Here is a 19,689-nt window from a genome sequence, read left to right as displayed (position 1 = left end):
GTGAAAGGCACAAAATGTTTATTACAAGATGTGGTGCTTTTTGTTTATTTTTGGTAAGATTAAAAATTAATAAAAGATTATGTAGTTAAGGCATCAGGTTAGAAACTGGGAGACCATGAACCCTAGTCCCATCTTCGGCAAAAGGCCAGTTGGGGTCATCTTGGGCCAATCACTGTGTGTCAGCCTTTGGAAGGACAAAAAGGCCAGTTCTAAAAAACAAACTTTGCCATGAAAAGTGCAGAGACTTGTCCAGGCAGCCACCAGGAGTCAAGACTGACTTAAGGTTACCTCTGCCTAAAAAAAAAGGTTAAAAATAGGCTTCGTTCCAGTTCCATCCATTAAAAGGTCCAAAAAATCCTGTTTCTTTTTATGGAACATAAGATTATGTGGCTACAATAATGGCATTGGCTTAAAAATGTAGACAATTATGCAATTTATTTATTTATTTACAAATATTTATATGCCGCCCAATCCCAAAGGACTCAGGGCGGCGTACAAGGTTAAAAACAGTCATAAAAGAATAAAATAATCCAGTCAATTATGCCTCAAATGTCTTTCATCCATGATCAAAACTCTTTCACTGATACCCTGTTCCATCTCTTCTTTATTATTTGTCCCACTTTTTCTCAAATTATTCCCTGATAAGGAGCATGTATCCTATTTTTTAGTTCATGACTCTTCAAGTTACCCAACTGATAATGCAAATGCAACATTTAAAATTGAATATAGCTAAATACAGTAGTTGGACTTAGCTCTCTTTAAAATGTGGCATGCCCATCTGACTGAGGGAGTTAAAAGCTGCTTTTTTGGCTAAAAGAATCATGAGGGAAAACCATCTGAGTACTTCAAGCTGAACATTAAACTTTAACTGCAATAAATAATATAATATATTTATAGGGTTGAATTCAAAGAAGCACACATAGAATGAAACAACAACTAATTCAAGAGGTTCCATGATAATTCACACAATATTATAAAAGGAGGTTTTCACAGTAGTTCGTACCTTTCTGCTAGTATACAAGGTTTCACCCTGTCTTTCCTAAATCAAGGAACATATTTATGTTTCATCTTGGTTTTTTTCTGAATCAGTGCTCTGCATAATATGCAAAATATATTATGAATAGAAGACAGCTCCTGTCAGAATATGAGCATCTTTTGGATTTAATCAGTTCTGAGACTTTTATCTTTCTTTTGTTTAAATATTAGGGTTCACTGAATATTCATGAAAATCATCATTCTACTGTATATTGATGTTATTTTCTGTTTGGAGAAGTCATGTGTACAGTATTTATGAATAAGACTGATATGATTACAATCTGGTGCATTTTAATTGTTAATGAAAGTAGTTAGCAAAATGGGTCACAATGGGGGTTCCTATGTTGTGCGAATAGGAAAACTTAATCAATTAACCAAAGCAATTAATCCTAATGGGTCTATGTGGGACTATTGTAGTTTTTAGTCTCTCCTGAGGCCATTTGAGAATAACAGAATAATAGAGTTGGAAGGGACCTTGGAGGTCTTCTAGTTAAACCCTTGCTTAATCAGGAAACCCTATACCATTTCAGACAAATTGTTGTCCAATCTCTTCTTCAAAATCTCCAGTGTTGGAGCATCCACAATTTCTGGAAGCAAGTTGTTCCATTGATTAATTGTTCTAATTGTCAGGAAATGTCTCCTTAGTTCTAGGTTGGCTCTCCTTCTTGATTACTTTCCATCCATTGCTTCTTGTCTTGCCTTCTGGTGCTTTGGAGAATAGGTTGATCAAGAGGTATAGCCCTTAAATTTGTGTGACATCAGCTGCAGTCATTCCACTACCATTTTTGTTTTCTCCAGCGTGCATTTGGGTAGATTAAAAATGTAGGAACTAATTTCTTTTGTAGCTTCAGAAGAAAGTCCAGTTACAAAACATTTAAAATCCTAAATAGAACTTCATTAAAAGCACTTGTCTCCCTGCTTGCTTTGATATTACAGTGCTGGAATCAGCTTGTAGCTTTTAAAGACTGAGAAGTCTTTTTGATTGGTGACAGCACCAGTAAAATAATTGCCACTGTAACATTCCATTTTTAGGTGCTCTTATTCACAGTTTCTTACTTTCTTTGACTTATCTTTGATTTTTGTTTGAGCAAGAATAGTTATTTTGTTTAAGATGTATATTTCTGTTTTCTGGAATTATATACAGTTTACTGTATATAATTTTCACTTCCTCAAATTCCGCTTTAGGTGGGAATATTTACATTATAAAATTTATGTTTAGGCTTGAACACATTTAATAGATATTCATATTACATGAGTGGATAGTAGAAAAACTGATGTAAGTTCAATTTGTCCATTCTGATTTTGTTATCAGACACATACTTGTGTACAAATTCCTAGTCAAGAAAGTGTTCCTTAAGTAAGCTGATTACAGTTTTTCATTCAGTAGGGCCACTGATTAGTGTTATGTGGGTTGTTTTTCCATCTTTGTGCTAACCTTTGTTGATCAAGCAAGCAGATTAGAGTTAAACAGTTTTTATTTATTTATTAGATACAAATCCTGCTGTGAGTGTTACTTGGTCTGCTAGGCAGGATAGGAATTTAATGGATAAAGATGTACAAATAATTAAGAAGAATACACTTTTCAAGGAAGCCTGAATTTAAGGGAATTAAATGTTCTTTCCTTTTTTATTCGCTAACTAACCTTACAGATTCGTAGATCCATCCACTGCTATGTTTGATAGAAATTTATATATTTTTACCATTCCCAGTCTTGGACAGCTGGCAAGGCAGAGGTTTCCAAGCAGAATCACTGCTGATATGTGTTGGGTTTTGCTTTGTTTTGTTTTGTGCCTTCAAGTCGGTTTTTGATACCTAACAAATGCCTGGATAAGTTCCTGCAGCTTTTTGTAGAAAGTGGTTTGCCACTGACTTTTTTCTAGTGCTGAAAGAGAATTATTGGTTCACAGCTACTCAGCTGGCTTTGTGCCTAAGGCAGTACTAGAACTCACAGCCTCCTGGTTTCTCTCAGTTTTTAGCCTGATGCCTTAACCACTACACTAAACTGGCTCTGTGATATGCACCTTTGATCTACTTTTGAATAAAGCCCTTTATACATTGTAGAGAGCAGCAAGTGGTTTGATTTCTCTGCTACTGAATTCAGTACAGCACCATTTTGGCTGGCTACTAAAATTCTATCAACTGTAATCCAAGTGTCAACCTTCTGAGATAGGCCAGGCAAGAAAAAAAATCTTGCAGGGACTCCTGGAATGCTTCTTTATTATTGTATTAACAGTATTGTAAAAACTGTAGTTGTACCTTTTTAAAGACAATAAGGTCAAGATACTGTTGTTCTGAGTTAACAACAACAACAACAACAACAACAATAATAATAATAATAATAATAATAATAATAATAAAGTTGGAATGAAGATCATCTAGTCCAACCCCCTGCTCAGATAGGACATCATTTCAGACAAATGGCTGTCCAGTCTCTTTTTAAAAACTTCCAGTGTTGGAGCATTCACAGCTTCTGGAGGCAGGTTGTTCCACTGGTTAATTGTTCTCACTGTCAGGAAATTTCTCTCCCATATTTTTTATTTCACCAGAGGTGAGGAACCATTTCATCTTTCCCCCTTTTAAAGTCCCGAGTTAAATTCTTCTATAAACAACTTAGCTACCACACTCTATTGTCATCAGAATTACTTTTGTCTTATCATAATCCAGACTTTTACAGCCCAAATACTGTGATTTTGTATTGTCTGTAAGTCATCCATTGATGTGGTTTGCACTCACATTTGTAACCACAGAAAAACACAATTGGAAAAAGGAAAGGTTTGGAATTAGCAAATACTGTCCTATTAAAAAGAAGTCCTTCCAAGCTGAGTAAATGTCTTAGATAATCACAGCAGAGCCATTTATCTGGCAATCTGCAGCCTCCTTGACTTCTTATGCATCACTAAATCTCCCGGGAAGATATGTTTTTTCCTACTGGTGTTGTGCATATTCAGAATTGTGAGCAGCCGAGGAGGCTTCAGTGTGATGGAATGCTCTGGAACAGAAACAAGAAAACAATATTAGTTTCCTCTACCTTTTACAGTATGAAAAATAAATGGTCAAACACTCCAGGAACAAAGTAGAAAAACACGACCTTTTCATATGAGCAATTAAGTAATTGCTAGACTGATTTTGACACGGCATTATCTGAGATGATAATTACAGGTAGTCCTCAACTTATCACCACAATTGAGCCAAACATTTCTGTTGCTAAGTGGACAATTGTTAAGTGAATTTTGCCCCAGTTTATGACCACAGTTGTTAAGTGAATCACTGCAGTTGTTAAGTTAATAACATAATTGTTAAGTGAATCTGGCTTCCCCATTGACTTTGTTTGTGAGAAGGTGGCAAAAGGGGATCACTTGACCCTGGTACATGGCAACGGTCATAAATATGAACCAGTTGCTAAGCATTTGAATTTTGATCACATGACCCTGGGGATGCTTCAATGGTCATAAGTGTGAAAAACAATCATAAGTCATTTTTTTCAGTGCTATTGTAACTTTGAACAGACTCTAAATGAACTGTTGTAAGTTGAGGACCACCTGAACTAAAAATAAATGGTCAAATAAGAGGAACAAAGTAGAAAAACAATCTTTTCATATGAAATGAAAAGTTGTAAGGAATTGCTAAATTGAATTTGACACAGCATTATCTGAGAGGATAATACACAACAGATCACCTCTACCGTGGAGTTTGATTGAAACTGACAACATTGGCATAGTTTTTCAATTATTATTTCAAGAAATTTTTCACCTACGGCAGTTTGCACTGAATCTTATAACACACCATGTATAATCTTATAAGCATATCATGTATAATATACTATCCTCAGAATGGAATTGATTCTCTTTGTTTTAAATGCAGTTACTTTGAACTGGAAAGCAGCGGCCTGAGAGATGAAATAAGGTATCACTACAGATTTAACGGAAAGACAAGAACAGAAGTATTTCCCTATCGGCTAGCAGATGGACAATGGCATAAAATTGCATTGTCCCTCAGTGCATCCCACCTCCTGCTTCATGTGGACTGCAATAGGTAAGCCGTTCTTCATCAGTTTTGCCCTCCCTGCCATCTCCCGTGAGTAATGCCTGCTCCCTCAACATAAAACTTTGTGCTGCTGGATAAAATTTGAAATGGAGTTTTATATGCTCCAAAATGTCAATTGAATATTTGAGTGAAAAGAGAAAATGGCATGATAATTAAATAGCAAACCTCTAGTTGCTAATTTTGGAGTGGTGGAAAGGTATTCATGTATTGCATCATTCTCTAGGTATCAGTTGAAATGCAATGCACTGTATAGTCTATTTTTTTCTCGAGAAGGCTTCTCCCAGCATGCATCTAATATCTGAAAGTGTAATTGTAGCTTCTAATTTCTTTTCATGTAATAAGTGCCTTAAAATATTCTTTAAATTCATTTTCAAACAAGACATTTGAAAAGAAAAGAATAGAAAAGAATGAGGACACGCCTAAATCCTTTTTTATACTTTGTAAGAAGCCAAATCTGAATACTGTAGCTCTACTTTTTTTTAGATAGAAAGCAAATCATATATTGTAGCTTTACTTTTTTCTTAGAAAGCAAATCATATACTTGATATTGTAACATTTATTTGTAAATAATAACATGAGGCTGATATAGAAGTGGAGAAAGAGTATGGAACCTAGACTTAAGTAATGTTAACTAAAGACTTTTTCTCTTAGTACCTTTGAGCAGGTACTTTTTTATATGTGAAAACATAATTTTAATGCATTAGGTTTTGTTCTTATTTTGAAAACTTAGCAGTTGTTTGCTTAAAAATATTTAATATTTAAAGTTGTTGCCTGAAGATTTACTTGAGCTGGCATAATGAAATGAGAAAAATATCTGCAGGATCTGTAAAGTATAATCTTTAATAAAAGTATTGGTTAAAAAAAGAGAAAAAGATTTGCAGGGAGAAATTCCTGATATACACCCTGTGTTATTATTCAAAGGTTATCAATTTCCTTTTAAGAAAGAAACATAGAAGTATGTCTTACACATTTTTATTGACAGATATCATAACGGAAATGGTTAATTCTTCAAACCCAGAGTTTATTCATGTATATATTCAAGTTATAATTATATGGAGGTTATTTGCCTGAATAAAAGAATAGCTAATTGTTGAACATTCTGACTGATATTTATTTCTTGAACAGTGAAGAAATTGTTTTTAGTTGACATATATATGACCCACCAGGTGCGCTAAGTTTTTATTGGCAAAATATTAGAAATATGTTTTTTACATTAGAGTGCTTTAATGGCTTATTATAATAGAAAATTATAATATGTGCTTCTTTTGAATATGCTTATCAAAGATCACTAGTTCATATGGAAAATGATGGTTGGAGTTTAACCATACTACACAAACATAATTGTAGAGTATAAATAATAGAATATCTACAGTTCGTATTCCACAACATATGTAATTGGGTTATTTGGATTAGTGTACTAATGGGATACCAAAAAGGGCTTAATTAATGTCATTTAACCACAAAGAGTTAAATATAAATCAAAACAGGCCCAATCATGTACAAGGTTAAATAACTCCATATAATTATATAAGTCACTTGACCAGTTTTTTGCAAACTAGTCTGAGAAAACCAGCTGAAGAAAAGGAAGGTATGAAAGGAAGCCTTTATCTGGGTGGGTTTTTTTTTCTTTTTGAAGAAGTGGATGTATATTTTGCAATGTTCAGTTTTTCTTTCCATCAAAATGCAGAACTCCATCATAACGTGGCTGCCTCCACTTCCCCCCTAAGAGTTCCAACAATTTTTGCTTTCTCAGCTGAATCTTCCCAACTGTTATTCTTGAGGTTCCTTTGAAGCCTTCTTTGCTCTCCAAAGGACTAAGTTGTCAGAAAAACAATGTCTGTCAAGAATTTCCTGGAAAGACCATGGCAGAGAGAGTTTATTTTCCAGCTGATATTAGCATAATAAAACACCACTGTAACTTTATACCTCTTTGAACCATCTGACATTTGTGTTTGGAAGGCTTCATCTATATCTTCTTGGTGATCTGAGATAAAGGCTCCAGAAGAAGCATTGATTTTATTTGTTTCTCTACTTATTTTAACCCAGGTGTTCTCTACATTAATGTTCACTTAAATTTCTGAGCAGGAATGAATATTTTAAATATACAGTTCAACTAATTTTTCCACTTTCTGTTGCTTCTTTTCTTTTATACAAATGCTATCCTTCAATTGCTATGTTTCATTCATGGAAATCATGTCACCGTGTATTCATTACTCAATCATATTTGTTTTCTTATACTAACAGCTCAACAAGACAAACAAGATATTACTTACAATGCAGATATGCTTTGCTTTAAAGTAAGCAAGCAAACAATATCCAGCATACAATGTGTATACTAGATTTTTGACTGTAGGGTCAGGGAAGAAGGTGAAGTAACCTGATTAGAACTCTGATCCTGGTAAGCTTTTAATACAAAAAAAGCTTTAAATATGTCAGTGGATAGCATTCACAAGAAACCTCTACTGCTGTTGCTCTTTTAACTTGGAAAATTTCATGCCCACGATGATATTCAGATGTTCACAAGTGTAGCCAGTCTTAACATTTATCTTCTTTATTTTTAAATTTTTCTTACTTTAAGTATTGTGAACATTCTGACTTGACCTCACAGCCAGAGAATTTTATCTTGATCCTGAGCTTGTGTTCTTAGTATATATTCTGCCATGATAATAAGATAGCAATTGTGGCCAGGGGTCCTTTGCATAATTGCCTATTGCATGCTAATTGTGTCTATACCTGTATTGGAAGGCCTTGCTTATTGTTATTCAAACCTTAGTTACCTCCTGATTGGATTGTTGTAATGTGCAGCACAGAGGGCTGCAGTCATGGTTCTGATAGATGAGACCAGTAGAAATAAGAACTCCGAAGCAATTGCTTTTCTCAAAGAACCCATTTAATGGCTACATAGTATTGGCACGAACAAAGGTGAAACCAAGTCTGAGGTTCCCACCCTCTGGTTACAAAGTTTCAAGTTGAACTTCCCATCCCTGCAATGTGTCATAAATCACAATCCCCAATTAATTGCTTTGGTGGGCTGAAGCTTCTGTTAGAGTGCCTGCCAAAAGTTAGATTGAGTGATCTTGGTTCACACAGAATACTTCTTGTTGCATCTAAGATAAGAGAATACCTCTTTCCCCTCCCATCACTGTGGCAACCAAGAGCAAAGTGAAGATGACTACGACCAGATCTATAGGATAGTTGACAGCTGCCCTTGAAGACTGTCTGCCAGCTTCAGTTGGTTTGGAATACAACATAAGTCATCATGGGTATAGTTCATTATACCCATGTAGAATGCAGCACAGGTCATTATGTGTGCTACTCATTGCACCTATGTATGCATTAGCTCATATCAAACTTCTAGATGTGATTCAAAATGCAGGTTATCTTGAAAGCCCAAGAAGGCATAGACCAGCTTTTTTTCCAAGAATATCTGTTGGTCCTCATGCTCCCATAATATTAGCCTGCTCCAGTTTTCTCCTTTTTAAAACATTGTTACAATGTTCAAAACATTGTTATAATAAACATGGAACTTAGGAAGCAGTATGCCTCTATTCTCCAAGATCATTTCCTCCTGCTATAGGAGAGGTCCTAATTATGCTTGTCTTTGGAAAAAGAGCCAAAGGTCTATAGCTTGGCAGTTCGAGACTCAAGTGCTGTGAGAAGGAGTGAGCTCCTATCACTTGTCCCAGCTCCTGGCAACCTCACAATTTGAAAGCATGCAAATACAAGTAGATGAATAGGGACCATATATAAGGATGCGGGAAGGTAACAGCATTCCGTGTTTTGCCATCCATTTGTGCTGCAGCATGATGACTGCAGAAACTCTCCAGACAATGCTGGCTCTTTGGCTTAAGAAATGGAGGTGAGCACCAGCCCTAAAGTCGATCACAACTAGCAGGGTAAAACTCATGGGAACACCTTTACTTTGTTTTACTTTTGGAAAAGCAGTTAGGACTTGGATTTTTCCCTTGGCATTTGGGTCAGTTGTGTAGAGACCTTTTTTGGTTGTTTACTTATGCAATTTGGTCGACATTTTATACATAGGTCATTCTTTTGCAATGATATATGTTTGTTTATGTTTATTTCCGTTATATACTGCTCAGAAGCATATTGAGTAGGGCAGCTTATAAACCCAATAAGTAAGTGAACAGACAAACGTAACTTATCATATGCATTTTAGTATGGGGAAATGGCTATAGCCTAACAAATGTATATTTCCCTAAAAATTTCTTTAATAGGACGTAAACAAGAATACCATTTTAAAGATATGTCTGGTGATTCAACCTGAGATCTGATGAAGTAAAAAATGGAGATATGGTAGAACATGAAATAATGCAACTTAGAAAGTGGCTGTGGTAACCCAATATACATGGATCCTTGAAGCCATATTTTTTTGAAGGAACCCCTCCAGTGAAGATTCCCCTGCTTTTTATCTCTTCATGATTCTGGTACCCCAAGAATTGTGGCAGTAATATTCTTGGACAAAACTTAGATCTAACAGTGTATTTCCATTTAGCAAAAGATTCCATTAATCAGTTGATTTTGGAGAAAGAATAACAGAAATAATAGTAATAGAACATCATACCCCATTTTGATATTAAATACTTCTAAACTGAGAGCAGGCATATTCAATAGAGCCCCTGATGCTAATGACTGATTGAATGGCATAACCACTTTTAATACTGGAAGGACCAATTTCTGCCTTGTTAATTGATCAGTGCATTATTTTTTGTGCTCTAGTGACAAGGTTGCACTGTAATTGTTGAGGAACCTTTCCATCTCTGACTTAACTGCAACCTGCTTCTTGTTCTATTTCTTTACCAGATCAGGAGAGAGAAATTGCTGGCAGATAGATGAAACTGATTAAAACATGTTTCACTTGATAAGTCCATAGTCCTCACCACATTATTCTTCTGACAAGATTTTGTACTTGGTATGTGTGGGAGTAGGGCTGAGTAGTGCTTGGGATTCAAAAGCACGAAGAGGTTTTGAAATTCATGGGGGCATGAATTTAGTTCCTGTCTGACACTCATTAAAGCAACTGTACCTTTTCTGAGGGAAAATCATGTTTTGTTTAAGAAGCTGCACACAAATGCTACGTTTGTACCTCTGCACACCCTGAACTGCTTCATGAATTGAGAGGAAATTGCTTGCCCACTAGAATTTCTTTGACACAGGTCTTCAGCATTGGTCCTTCTTCCCTGCTAGTTCAATTCCTCTCTCATCTTTCCAATTTTGAATGCCGCAGCGAAAGTCTGTAAGGTAGGCTCATATAGTTCCTGAAATGTTATAAACGCTGCTTGAAAGGCTGCATGAGACAAAATGAAAGAAAGATAATGAACTTAATTCTGCCATCCTTAAAGTCCTGACTATAATTAACTGCTTTTTAAATAATTGCGATAGATAGACAGATCAGATGACTTAGCTCCTCTGACATTCATATGATAGAGTTTTGCATTACATTTTTTTTCCTGCGGGATAAAAAAGCTTCTGCAATGTCTAACTGATAACATTTCAAAAGAGCTTCCTAATTATAATAGGTCCTGATTTTTTGGTGTCACTGATTGCCAGTGAAGTAATTGCAACCTTGCTAAAAGGATATATGAAGTTTTCAGAATTCTTATAAGATCAGCAAGTTGGGTACTCAGACAATATATTAAGAAAAGGATAAATGTAAAGTAAACAGAATGTTTTCTGGTTGAAAATTCTTCCCTGTTATTTAATCCTCTGAACACATTAGTTCTGAAGGAAATCATGAAAACACTTTTCAAAATTTTGGGATACTACTTGGTTTTAATTTAAGTACTAAATAGAATACTATCTAAAATGAGGGCTGGAACAGTGAGAGATATGTTGTAGGTAATAATGGATGTTCAGTTAATTAATGCCTTTAAAACATGTATAGATGTGTTTTATATGGTATACTCTACTGCCAAGATTGTAAGAGAAATTCTTCCACAGATACGGCTGGGAGTGAATTTAGTTATTTCCCCTCTAGTGCATCCATGCTGTGGCAAATATTAGCATAATTTATGCTTGACTAATGTTAATGTTTTCCTAGAAATACACACACACACAGACCACACTTTAAGGTGATTTTCTATGTCTCCTTCACTTTTAAAAAATTAACATATCAATGGCAGTGTTGGATTCTTTATTTTTCAATTACTTATTTTATTTCTATCCTGCCTTTCATTTTTTTTTACAAATAACTCAAAGAAGTGAACATATTCAACACACCTTCCTCCTCCTATTGTCTCCATAACAATCCTGTGAGATGAGCTGGGCTAAAAGAGAGGCTAAAACTGGCCTAAGGTCACCCAGCTCTCTTTCCCAGTTTTCTCCAGCCAGAGATTGCCTGACTATTGGACATTGTGAATAGGTATCTCAATGGAGGCTGTAGATTGCAGGAACAGAAAACCTGATCATAGTTAAGATTTCATAATAGATCAATTCCATCAACCTTGATCCTGAGCCTGATGCAGATGTCTTGGCTGAGCAGATGTCAGAGAATGTAACATTTACAACCACTCTACTTGGTAATAAGACTCAGGACAGCTATATAAATCAGATAGATAGACAGACTGATTGACCAACTGCTACACCTGCCTAACCAGGTCTTGGTAATGATGCCTGCTCTGCCTTGCTCATCTACCACCAAATCAGGAATAGACATAGTCTAGTACTGTTGACAGTATGCTAAGGTTGGGTGTATTAAAAAAATGGTCACAGTTCACTAAGTTGGATTTACTGAGTTGGGAGGGGAGATTGTCACTAAGATTACCTTTCCTTTCCCATATTGTCTGATATAACCAGGATGTTATAGTAATATGCTTCACTCCCTATCTTCTAGGCTCCATGTTCTTCCAAGATGGTTGTGGGTTAATCATGTAGTATAGTCTACCTCACACACTGTTTTGTTGTCAGTGGATTATACTCTGGCAAACCAGTCACACCACCTCCCATCTATTTACGATATATTCTCACATCACATCCTTATCTTTGAACCCAGTTGGGAATCTGATTTCTCTCATTATAGAGTTTAGGATGTAAGAGGGTCTGCCATTTGGAGCCAATCACATGACAAAACTCCAACCCAAAGAAATCAGTTCACTAGAATTGCTCATAGGTCATTAGTTCACTCAAATGTGATTGCAACAAAAAACAGAGCCTGTGGTAGCCTTGATTATCACATTCCACTGCTTACTGCCAGACCAATCTTGCTACTGTTGAATGGATGTTGAATGGGTTATAATCATTGATGATACTATCCTGCCAGTCCTTTGAGGTAGACCAGATCAGGAAACAGACTCCACAAGAAGACCAGGACCATGCTTTATTGAGGTAAACTATAGCAACATAGTCTTGTAAATCTGATTTTGTTTCTCCTTCCCTCCATTTTATACATTTATACAAGTGAAGGAGAAGCCATCTCAAATCTCTTCTTAATACTATCTCCCTTCCCAGGACTTAAGGAATGCCTTTTTCTCTTTGTTTAAATAACAGTTTCTAAATATTTGCTTCAAGGCTCTTTCTCTCTGGCTCTCTATGCATGTACAATGTCCAGTACTTCTTCTAGTGACTCTGATACCTTCATTGTCACGACTGTTCCAGATGCTCAATTATCAGCTGTCTTAGGGGTTGAACTAGTTCCAGAAGTCCTATGACACCAATGAGCTTTCTCAACCTTAGTGTCCCACTCACAATCCTTACCAATCCATTACACATATCAGTCATCCTAACCCTCCCAACAGCTTGAATTCTGAGGCAAACCATCCTCCTCCTTTCAGATCTCCCTCAACAGCCTTTAGTTTCCATATTCCCCAACTGGATTTACTCTGACATCATCTTGAAGAGAAAAAAAGGGGGAAAGGTTCTGCTCATGGATAGTGGGGTATTTTTTTAGCTGGGTACTGCTAGATTTGATCGTCTTTCTGTAAAATCTCTACATGGCTGCACAAGAAAAGAAGGATGGATAGGCAAATTGGGTGAAAGCCAGTTTGATCCAATAGTTCAGGCACCTCAGAAACCAAGAGGTTGTAAATTCTAGTCCAAGCTTAGGCATGAAAGCCAGCTGGGTAACACTGGGTCACTCACTCTCTCTCAAGCCACAACATCAAGCTTTGTGTGAGAAGCTGGTCACACTTGGTTGATCCCAAAAAAGCCGATCCTGTACTTGCAGGAAAATGATAGGAAGGAAAAAAAAAAAAAGGTTAGGGAAGGGGTATCAAAAGAAGAATAGTCATTTTGCCCTCTCTCAACTGTAACATATTTCTGAGGTAATGCTTCTCTGATGTCTCTGGTTGGATTAAACAAACCAAAAAATAAATCTGTAAAGCTATCTCTGTAATAGGCTCTTGTTATCAAAATTCTGTAATATTTTTCCATAGAATATGGAAACATAATTTAGATTATTTTTTTCCAGCAAGTTCAATGAAATAAAATATAAAATATTTAACCTCATAATATGAGATCATATCTAAAAAGAGAGGATTAAAAAACATCTTGACATGAAGGAGATATATTTGACTCTATTTCTGTATTCAGGAGTAGAGACAGAAACATTTTTAGTGGAATTTGAAAGGAGAGCAATTCATATGCATATAGATAGAGCCATCATGTTATTCCTTTCTATGGTGGGCAGGTTATCCTAGCATAGAAAATATGCTAAAGAAATTAAAAGCATGTGATAAGAAAAAGAAAAGAAATATATCTAAATCTCATTTGATATGATTAATGATTACGTGCATCATGTCATTTTTGACTCCTAGCGACCATAGAGATAGATATGTTGGTAGTAAATCTCATTTACTATTTGCTATGCTACTCTATACCTTTCTGCCCTTGCAAACCATCTTTGCTTCTACTACTACTACATGATAAACTCACCCAATGCTTTTTATATTCAATCAATATTCATTTGTCATGCATCCATTCCTGACCCTATCTAACCTTGCTTCAACAAACATTCACACTACTTTATCTTTCAATCTACTTTATCTGCTCAGCCTACTTTATCTTTCTATAGACATAGCCAACTCGCATCCCCAAATAAAGAGTATAATTAAAGTTTGTTTTTATATACAGCCTTTTTTCTTCCCTGACAAAAAAAAAATCATTTCTTACACCCTCTACCTGAACCCAAGCAATGTCATGTGGCCAGCATGACTACATGTCGAGGCTCACGGAACACTGTTACTTTCCCACTGAAATGGTATCTATTTATCTACTTGCATTTGCATGCTTTCAAACTGCTAGGTGGGCAGGAGCTGGGGCAAGTAATAGGAGCTCACTCTGTTGTGCATACCGGGGCTGTCAGTTTTCCAGCAGACAAGCTCAGTATCTTTAACCGCTGAGCCATCACAACCCCTTAAGGAAAAGTTGCATCTCTAACATTAGAAAAAAGCAGGTCTCCTTTAAGGGGTTTCCAACAGACTCTGTGAAGGTGCCCATGAAAGAACTGAAGTGCCTTTTCTACTCTGGGTCTAAATATTTCATCACTCTGTAATCTATTTAGTATTTACTGCAAAGCCGTTGAGTTTTCAAGCAACAAAACAGTATTATCTGTAGACAAAATTGCACATATGGTACTTTTGCATTCCCAACCAGCACACTTTTAATAGTAACCAAAAGCATTCTTTACATATTTATCTATAAATAGATTAAACACCCAAGGGAATATCACACATCCTTGTTTCAGTTGCTGCAGTTCGATATCGAGTCATTTGCTCAATGTGTGTTTCATTTATTCATGTCTACGCTTCAGTTCCACCCTATATGCTTACTGTATTCGGCAACCAACTTCCATCTCCATATTCTCCCAGATGATACACAATTTAAGCCTACTCTTTTTATTACATAGATTTTCTCTAAATTAACAATGTAATAAACTTCTCCACATTCATGCCTTCCTCAGCGATGTGCTCTTGTAGAGTAAAAATCTGTTCTGCACACCTGCTGCTTGATATAGAATTGCATTATGTTTTGCTCAGTGTTATCTCTAGTACTCTTTAAATCAGCATTGTGTAAATATCTTCCTAGGGACACTTAACAAACTAATCCTGCTGTAATTTTTGCATTCAGTCTCCTTTTTTTCCCATTTCTTTAGCAGAATAATAATGGGTTCTTTTAACACACAGCTTATTTTACAATTTAACTTATCTAAATAGCGAAACTTTATTTTAATACATGTCTTCCCATGTTAACTCTGGTGAATTAAGTTTATGAATGCAGTTACAGAGTTGCTGGGAATCTGAACCGTTTTTAGGGGATGGAAGACCACACTTGGAAAATTCATATGTAATCCAGCATAGATTTTACATATGAGATTTCCTCCTCTTTTTAAAAAGTATTTTATGGGAGCTTATTAGTGTTTTAGGTTTCCAGGTGAGTTCTGAATATCTAAAAAAAGAGAGAGTTTATTGGGGCCAATTCATTCAGAGTAGAATGGAAGATGATTTTAGCATCATTGGTGCTGCATATTTTGGTTATTGTCACCGTTTAATAATTCCATTTCAGATGGACTGAGAGCAATACAAATTAAAAAGTTCTTAATTTTACAACAGCTATGAAAAGGCATTATACAATTATTCTTGTAAATGACTTGTTTTCTGCTAGATAGTTGATTTTCTGACTGGCAGGTTCTAGCAGTTGCAATCAAGACATTCTCAACTATTTGAGTTTTACCTCTTGTTTTGATCATAATAGCAAAAGGATATTATCTAAACCCAATTTTTTTATAAATGAGGCAAGATTAACGTACAGTCAATTAGTCACCAGCGAGCACTGCTAATATGGCTATCTTCGGGAAATAGGTGTAATTAACTAAAAAAGAATGCATAGTATTTTAAGCTTATTTTATTTTAGGTTGTTTCATTCATTCTCATGTTATCATGACACTATTAAGGCATGTTGCTGAGAACATTCTGTAGACATAGCTTTTTAGATCTTGTCTCCCTAAATTTGAGTCTTTTATGTGTGAGGCATCCTTAGGGCTGTCTCAGCTTGGTTGTTTTCACTATCCAAACCAGGTAACATCATCGCTGCGTTGATGATGATCAACCTAATTTCAACCCTGAGTTACAAATATTTTCCTTTACTGGTATCATTTATATGTACTATCTGAGGTTAGATCTGAAGCTATAGTAATGCTAATATGATGAATCTGAGTGAGGAAAGCATTCCTTCTCCTTCCTCTTTCCTTTGATGATTTGTAAGGATTGAACTAAATTTGTAGAAAAAAGGGGAAGAAATAATGATTATGAAATTATGAAAAAATAATTATGAAAAAAAACAGCATTTTATTTTGACCCTACTGAAGAATCTCACCCAATTATTAATTTTTTTTAAAAAAAACCTTAAATGGTTGGCGGCTTGCTACATCTCACAAAATATTGGCATTCTTGTGAAATCTTATGCCAGAATATTGAGATCACATGAAATCTCCTGGAAAAGCACCATCTCAGTATGACTTTATAAGATATAGGATGATTTGGGAAAAAAAAAAGTGAAGAGGCCTCAATAACATAAAATGCAATGCATGACCTACTTGCATTGCATTGCAAATGTCTACTTGGTGGTTTTTGTTTTTTTTTTGCACTGGTGATTGTTACAGACACTGCTGCTCCATTTAAAACAGATGTGAACTTAAAAGAGAATACCAAAGATGAGATGGTTTGTACCTGATCAAATGGGCCTATACATATTTATGCTTCCTAAACTGTTCCATATGCACTGCAATGACTCATTGCATCACTTTGACACTTGAAGCTTGATTAATAATTGACCTTAGATATTCAAATGGGATGTAAATTGTAATTTTACTGCTTGCATGGACAAAAAGCAGAGACTCGAAAGGTTAGTGACATTCTGGGTGGAAAAAAAGAGAGAGATCTTGAATGTATTTTTATTCAACAGTGCCATAATGAGATGGAACTAGCAAGAGACCAAGAAGTCTGACAAAAATGCTTCAAGGAAAATTGCATATGTCCATAGGCTGGTCATTTTAACATCTGCTCATTCCCTTGTCCTAATTGCACTTTCCACTGGCATTTCAGTCCCTGCAGCATTCCCCCCCCCCCCCCGAATTTCCATTATAACACAAAGAGGTGACATCAGTACTATTTATCACGAATAAACATTTACAACCAAGGTTTTCTATTAGCAAAGATTGGTTCATGTACTGAAAAGTGGCAGCAGTGGTGGTGGGTACATTAAACTTAATGCAAATGTTCTTTCATTTCTTGAGAAATCTGTGAGAAATTGAGAGAACATAGTGCTTAGTGGTGAAAAGATTTATATTTTTTTATGATCAGTTCCATGAAGCAAAATCAGGATCTCAGGTCAGTAATTTGGAACCCATTGCTAATTTGGATTAATTATTAGAATTTCTAGACTTCTAATTAGTTATTAGAATTTTAAACTAGTATTTAAAAAGAGAACTACATTGTCTTCAAATATTAAAATCTGTTAAAAGACCTTTACTGTTCATTTCATAATTCACCACACTTTGGATTCTTGATGGGTTTTTTTTCCTAGCATTTTCTGGCAAATGAAATACTACTAACAGTAATTTTCCAACAAAAGCAAGCATATAAGTCTGTGTTATACTTCTGTTCAGCAAGCTGCATTGACTGCTGGTTTGTTTCCGGGTGCAATTTAAGGGGTTCGTTATCACCTTTGAAGCCCTTCATGGCACGGGTCCAAGTTATCTGAAGAACTGTCTCCAATGGGATTGTCCCATCTCACCTGTGCCAGCAGAGTAGATTTACTGCGTACCCCATCAGTCAAGGATTTTCGACTGGTGGGGTCCAGGAGAAAAGCATTTTCTAACATGGGTAACGCCCTTTGGAACATCGTACCCTCCAAGGTGAGATTTGTACCTTCCCTTTTGACCTTCGGTTAAAGACCTAAAGACTTGGCTCTGCCAGCTGGACCCCAGCTGGGGTGCATCATTATGGAGGTGACTTTTGGATTAGAAAAGACCCCACCTCTTCCTGGGCTCTTTATGTTCCTCTCTTCTTTTAGCAGTATTTATTATTGTTGTTATTTTTTAAATTATTTTAACGTGTACTAGTTTTAATCTTTGTAAGCTGCCCAGAGTTGTTTCTGGCAAGATGGGTGGCACATCAATCAATCAATCAATCAATCAATCAATCAATCAATCAATGCATACATACATACAGGCAAATTGTTTAAATTCCATACTTGAGATATTTTTTTCTAAAAAAATGCTGATGGTGCTTTTTAACTCTTGGAGACAAAAAGGCAGATATAGCAACTAAGGATAAGTGGCCATCTTGTAATGTGAGCTTGTATATATGCATACATACTGTACATGTTCTTTTGGCTGATACTGAGACATATGATGGAAGAAGAAGAGCAAACACTTCCCCCCCCCCCATAGGCAATCACTTCCTCACAGGAGAGGGAAACTGATGTTATGGTAAAATAGAGAAAAGATCTGAAAAACTAGGTTTAGGAATGAAAAGAGAATGATGATAGGTGAATGAGCTGTAGGCACTGTTTGCTGCTTAAAGCCTTTTTAGTTCCACTGGAGGTCATGCTAAGACTCCCGAGACAGACTTCTCAATGCAGAAAAGGTGGAGGAAGAACTAAATTTCCATCTTGCCAATCTGAAATAGATTGCTAAGTATAATCCATAATGTTTGATCAGATTTTCTCCAGAATGATTGGCCCCTAACCTGATTCTTCAGGCCTTTGAGTCCTTCCACTTTACTGCTGAATGTCCTTCTTTCCCGCTTTCCTTCCTCCTTTCCTATCATTATAGAGTTCTCAGGTGAGCTAAAACTTTGCTTATGTGCCCAAATACAATAATCTTTGCCTGGTCATTTGTGCTTTGAGTGAGAACTTTAAATTGATTTGTTCTATGGTTCATTTGTTTTCTTAGCTTACCACACTATTCTCAGGAGTCTACTAAAGCTCAAAAGTGTGAATATTCTTTCTATCCTGAGTTATGCCCTTATTTAATTGGGGAGCATTTTCAAAATAGCTACAGATATAATGGGATGGACCTAACTTGAGCAGAGAAACGGTTAACTTAGGAAGGCCTGAACTGACACGTATAAATGAGTGTTTTATGGCTGCTGAAATGGAGGGAGGTGGGAGAGCGGGGGAGAGCACAGTCAAGACAGTGGTAAAGGGTTTAGATAAATGTTGTTTGCCTTAAAGAAATGGGTGCTGCTGAAGGGATCACTTCTCATCACATTTTTATGCTCACATAAAATGAAAAACAAATCATAAGTAGGATTTTTAGTCTGCTGTGTGTTGAATCCTTTCTGTGAACCCACAAAACCCTTGACAGCGCCTCATAACTATTGCCATCCAGGGACCGAGCAAGAACAACTGTGCTAGGTTAGAATTACTTGCCTTTATTAATCAGTAAGGAATATTATCTAGCATTATCCTAACCCACAAGTTCAGTTTTTAAAGTTTTGAGTATTGTCTGTCCCATTGGGACAGTCTTAGTTGATCTTAATTAGCCCTTGAAAGCAGGAATCTTTGCAGTGGGAATTCAAAAAAGTTAAGGTGGTGGTCACAATTAGCATTATTAAATTAACTGGGCGGTCCCAGGGCATATGAGTTATGCAGGTC

At 36.1% G+C, this 19,689-nt stretch overlaps 1 protein-coding gene across 1 annotated transcript in view; it reads left to right on the top strand.

Annotated features, from left to right (window-relative positions):
• The window catches only part of NELL1 (neural EGFL like 1), a 390,246-nt gene that overhangs the window by 140,256 nt on the left and 230,301 nt on the right, over positions 1 to 19,689 (top strand). Inside the window, exon 4 of the mRNA XM_039335359.1 lies at positions 4,897 to 5,067. Within this exon, the coding sequence (XP_039191293.1) occupies positions 4,897 to 5,067 (171 nt within the window). The remainder of the gene's footprint in view (positions 1 to 4,896; positions 5,068 to 19,689) is intronic.

This window comes from Crotalus tigris, unplaced genomic scaffold (genome assembly GCF_016545835.1).
Source record: "Crotalus tigris isolate CLP2741 ecotype Arizona unplaced genomic scaffold, ASM1654583v1 scf7180000017640.1540244, whole genome shotgun sequence".
NCBI lineage: Eukaryota > Metazoa > Chordata > Lepidosauria > Squamata > Viperidae > Crotalus > Crotalus tigris.
The sequence above is the reverse complement of the archived record's forward strand: the minus strand, read 5'-3'. Positions and strand labels throughout refer to the sequence as shown.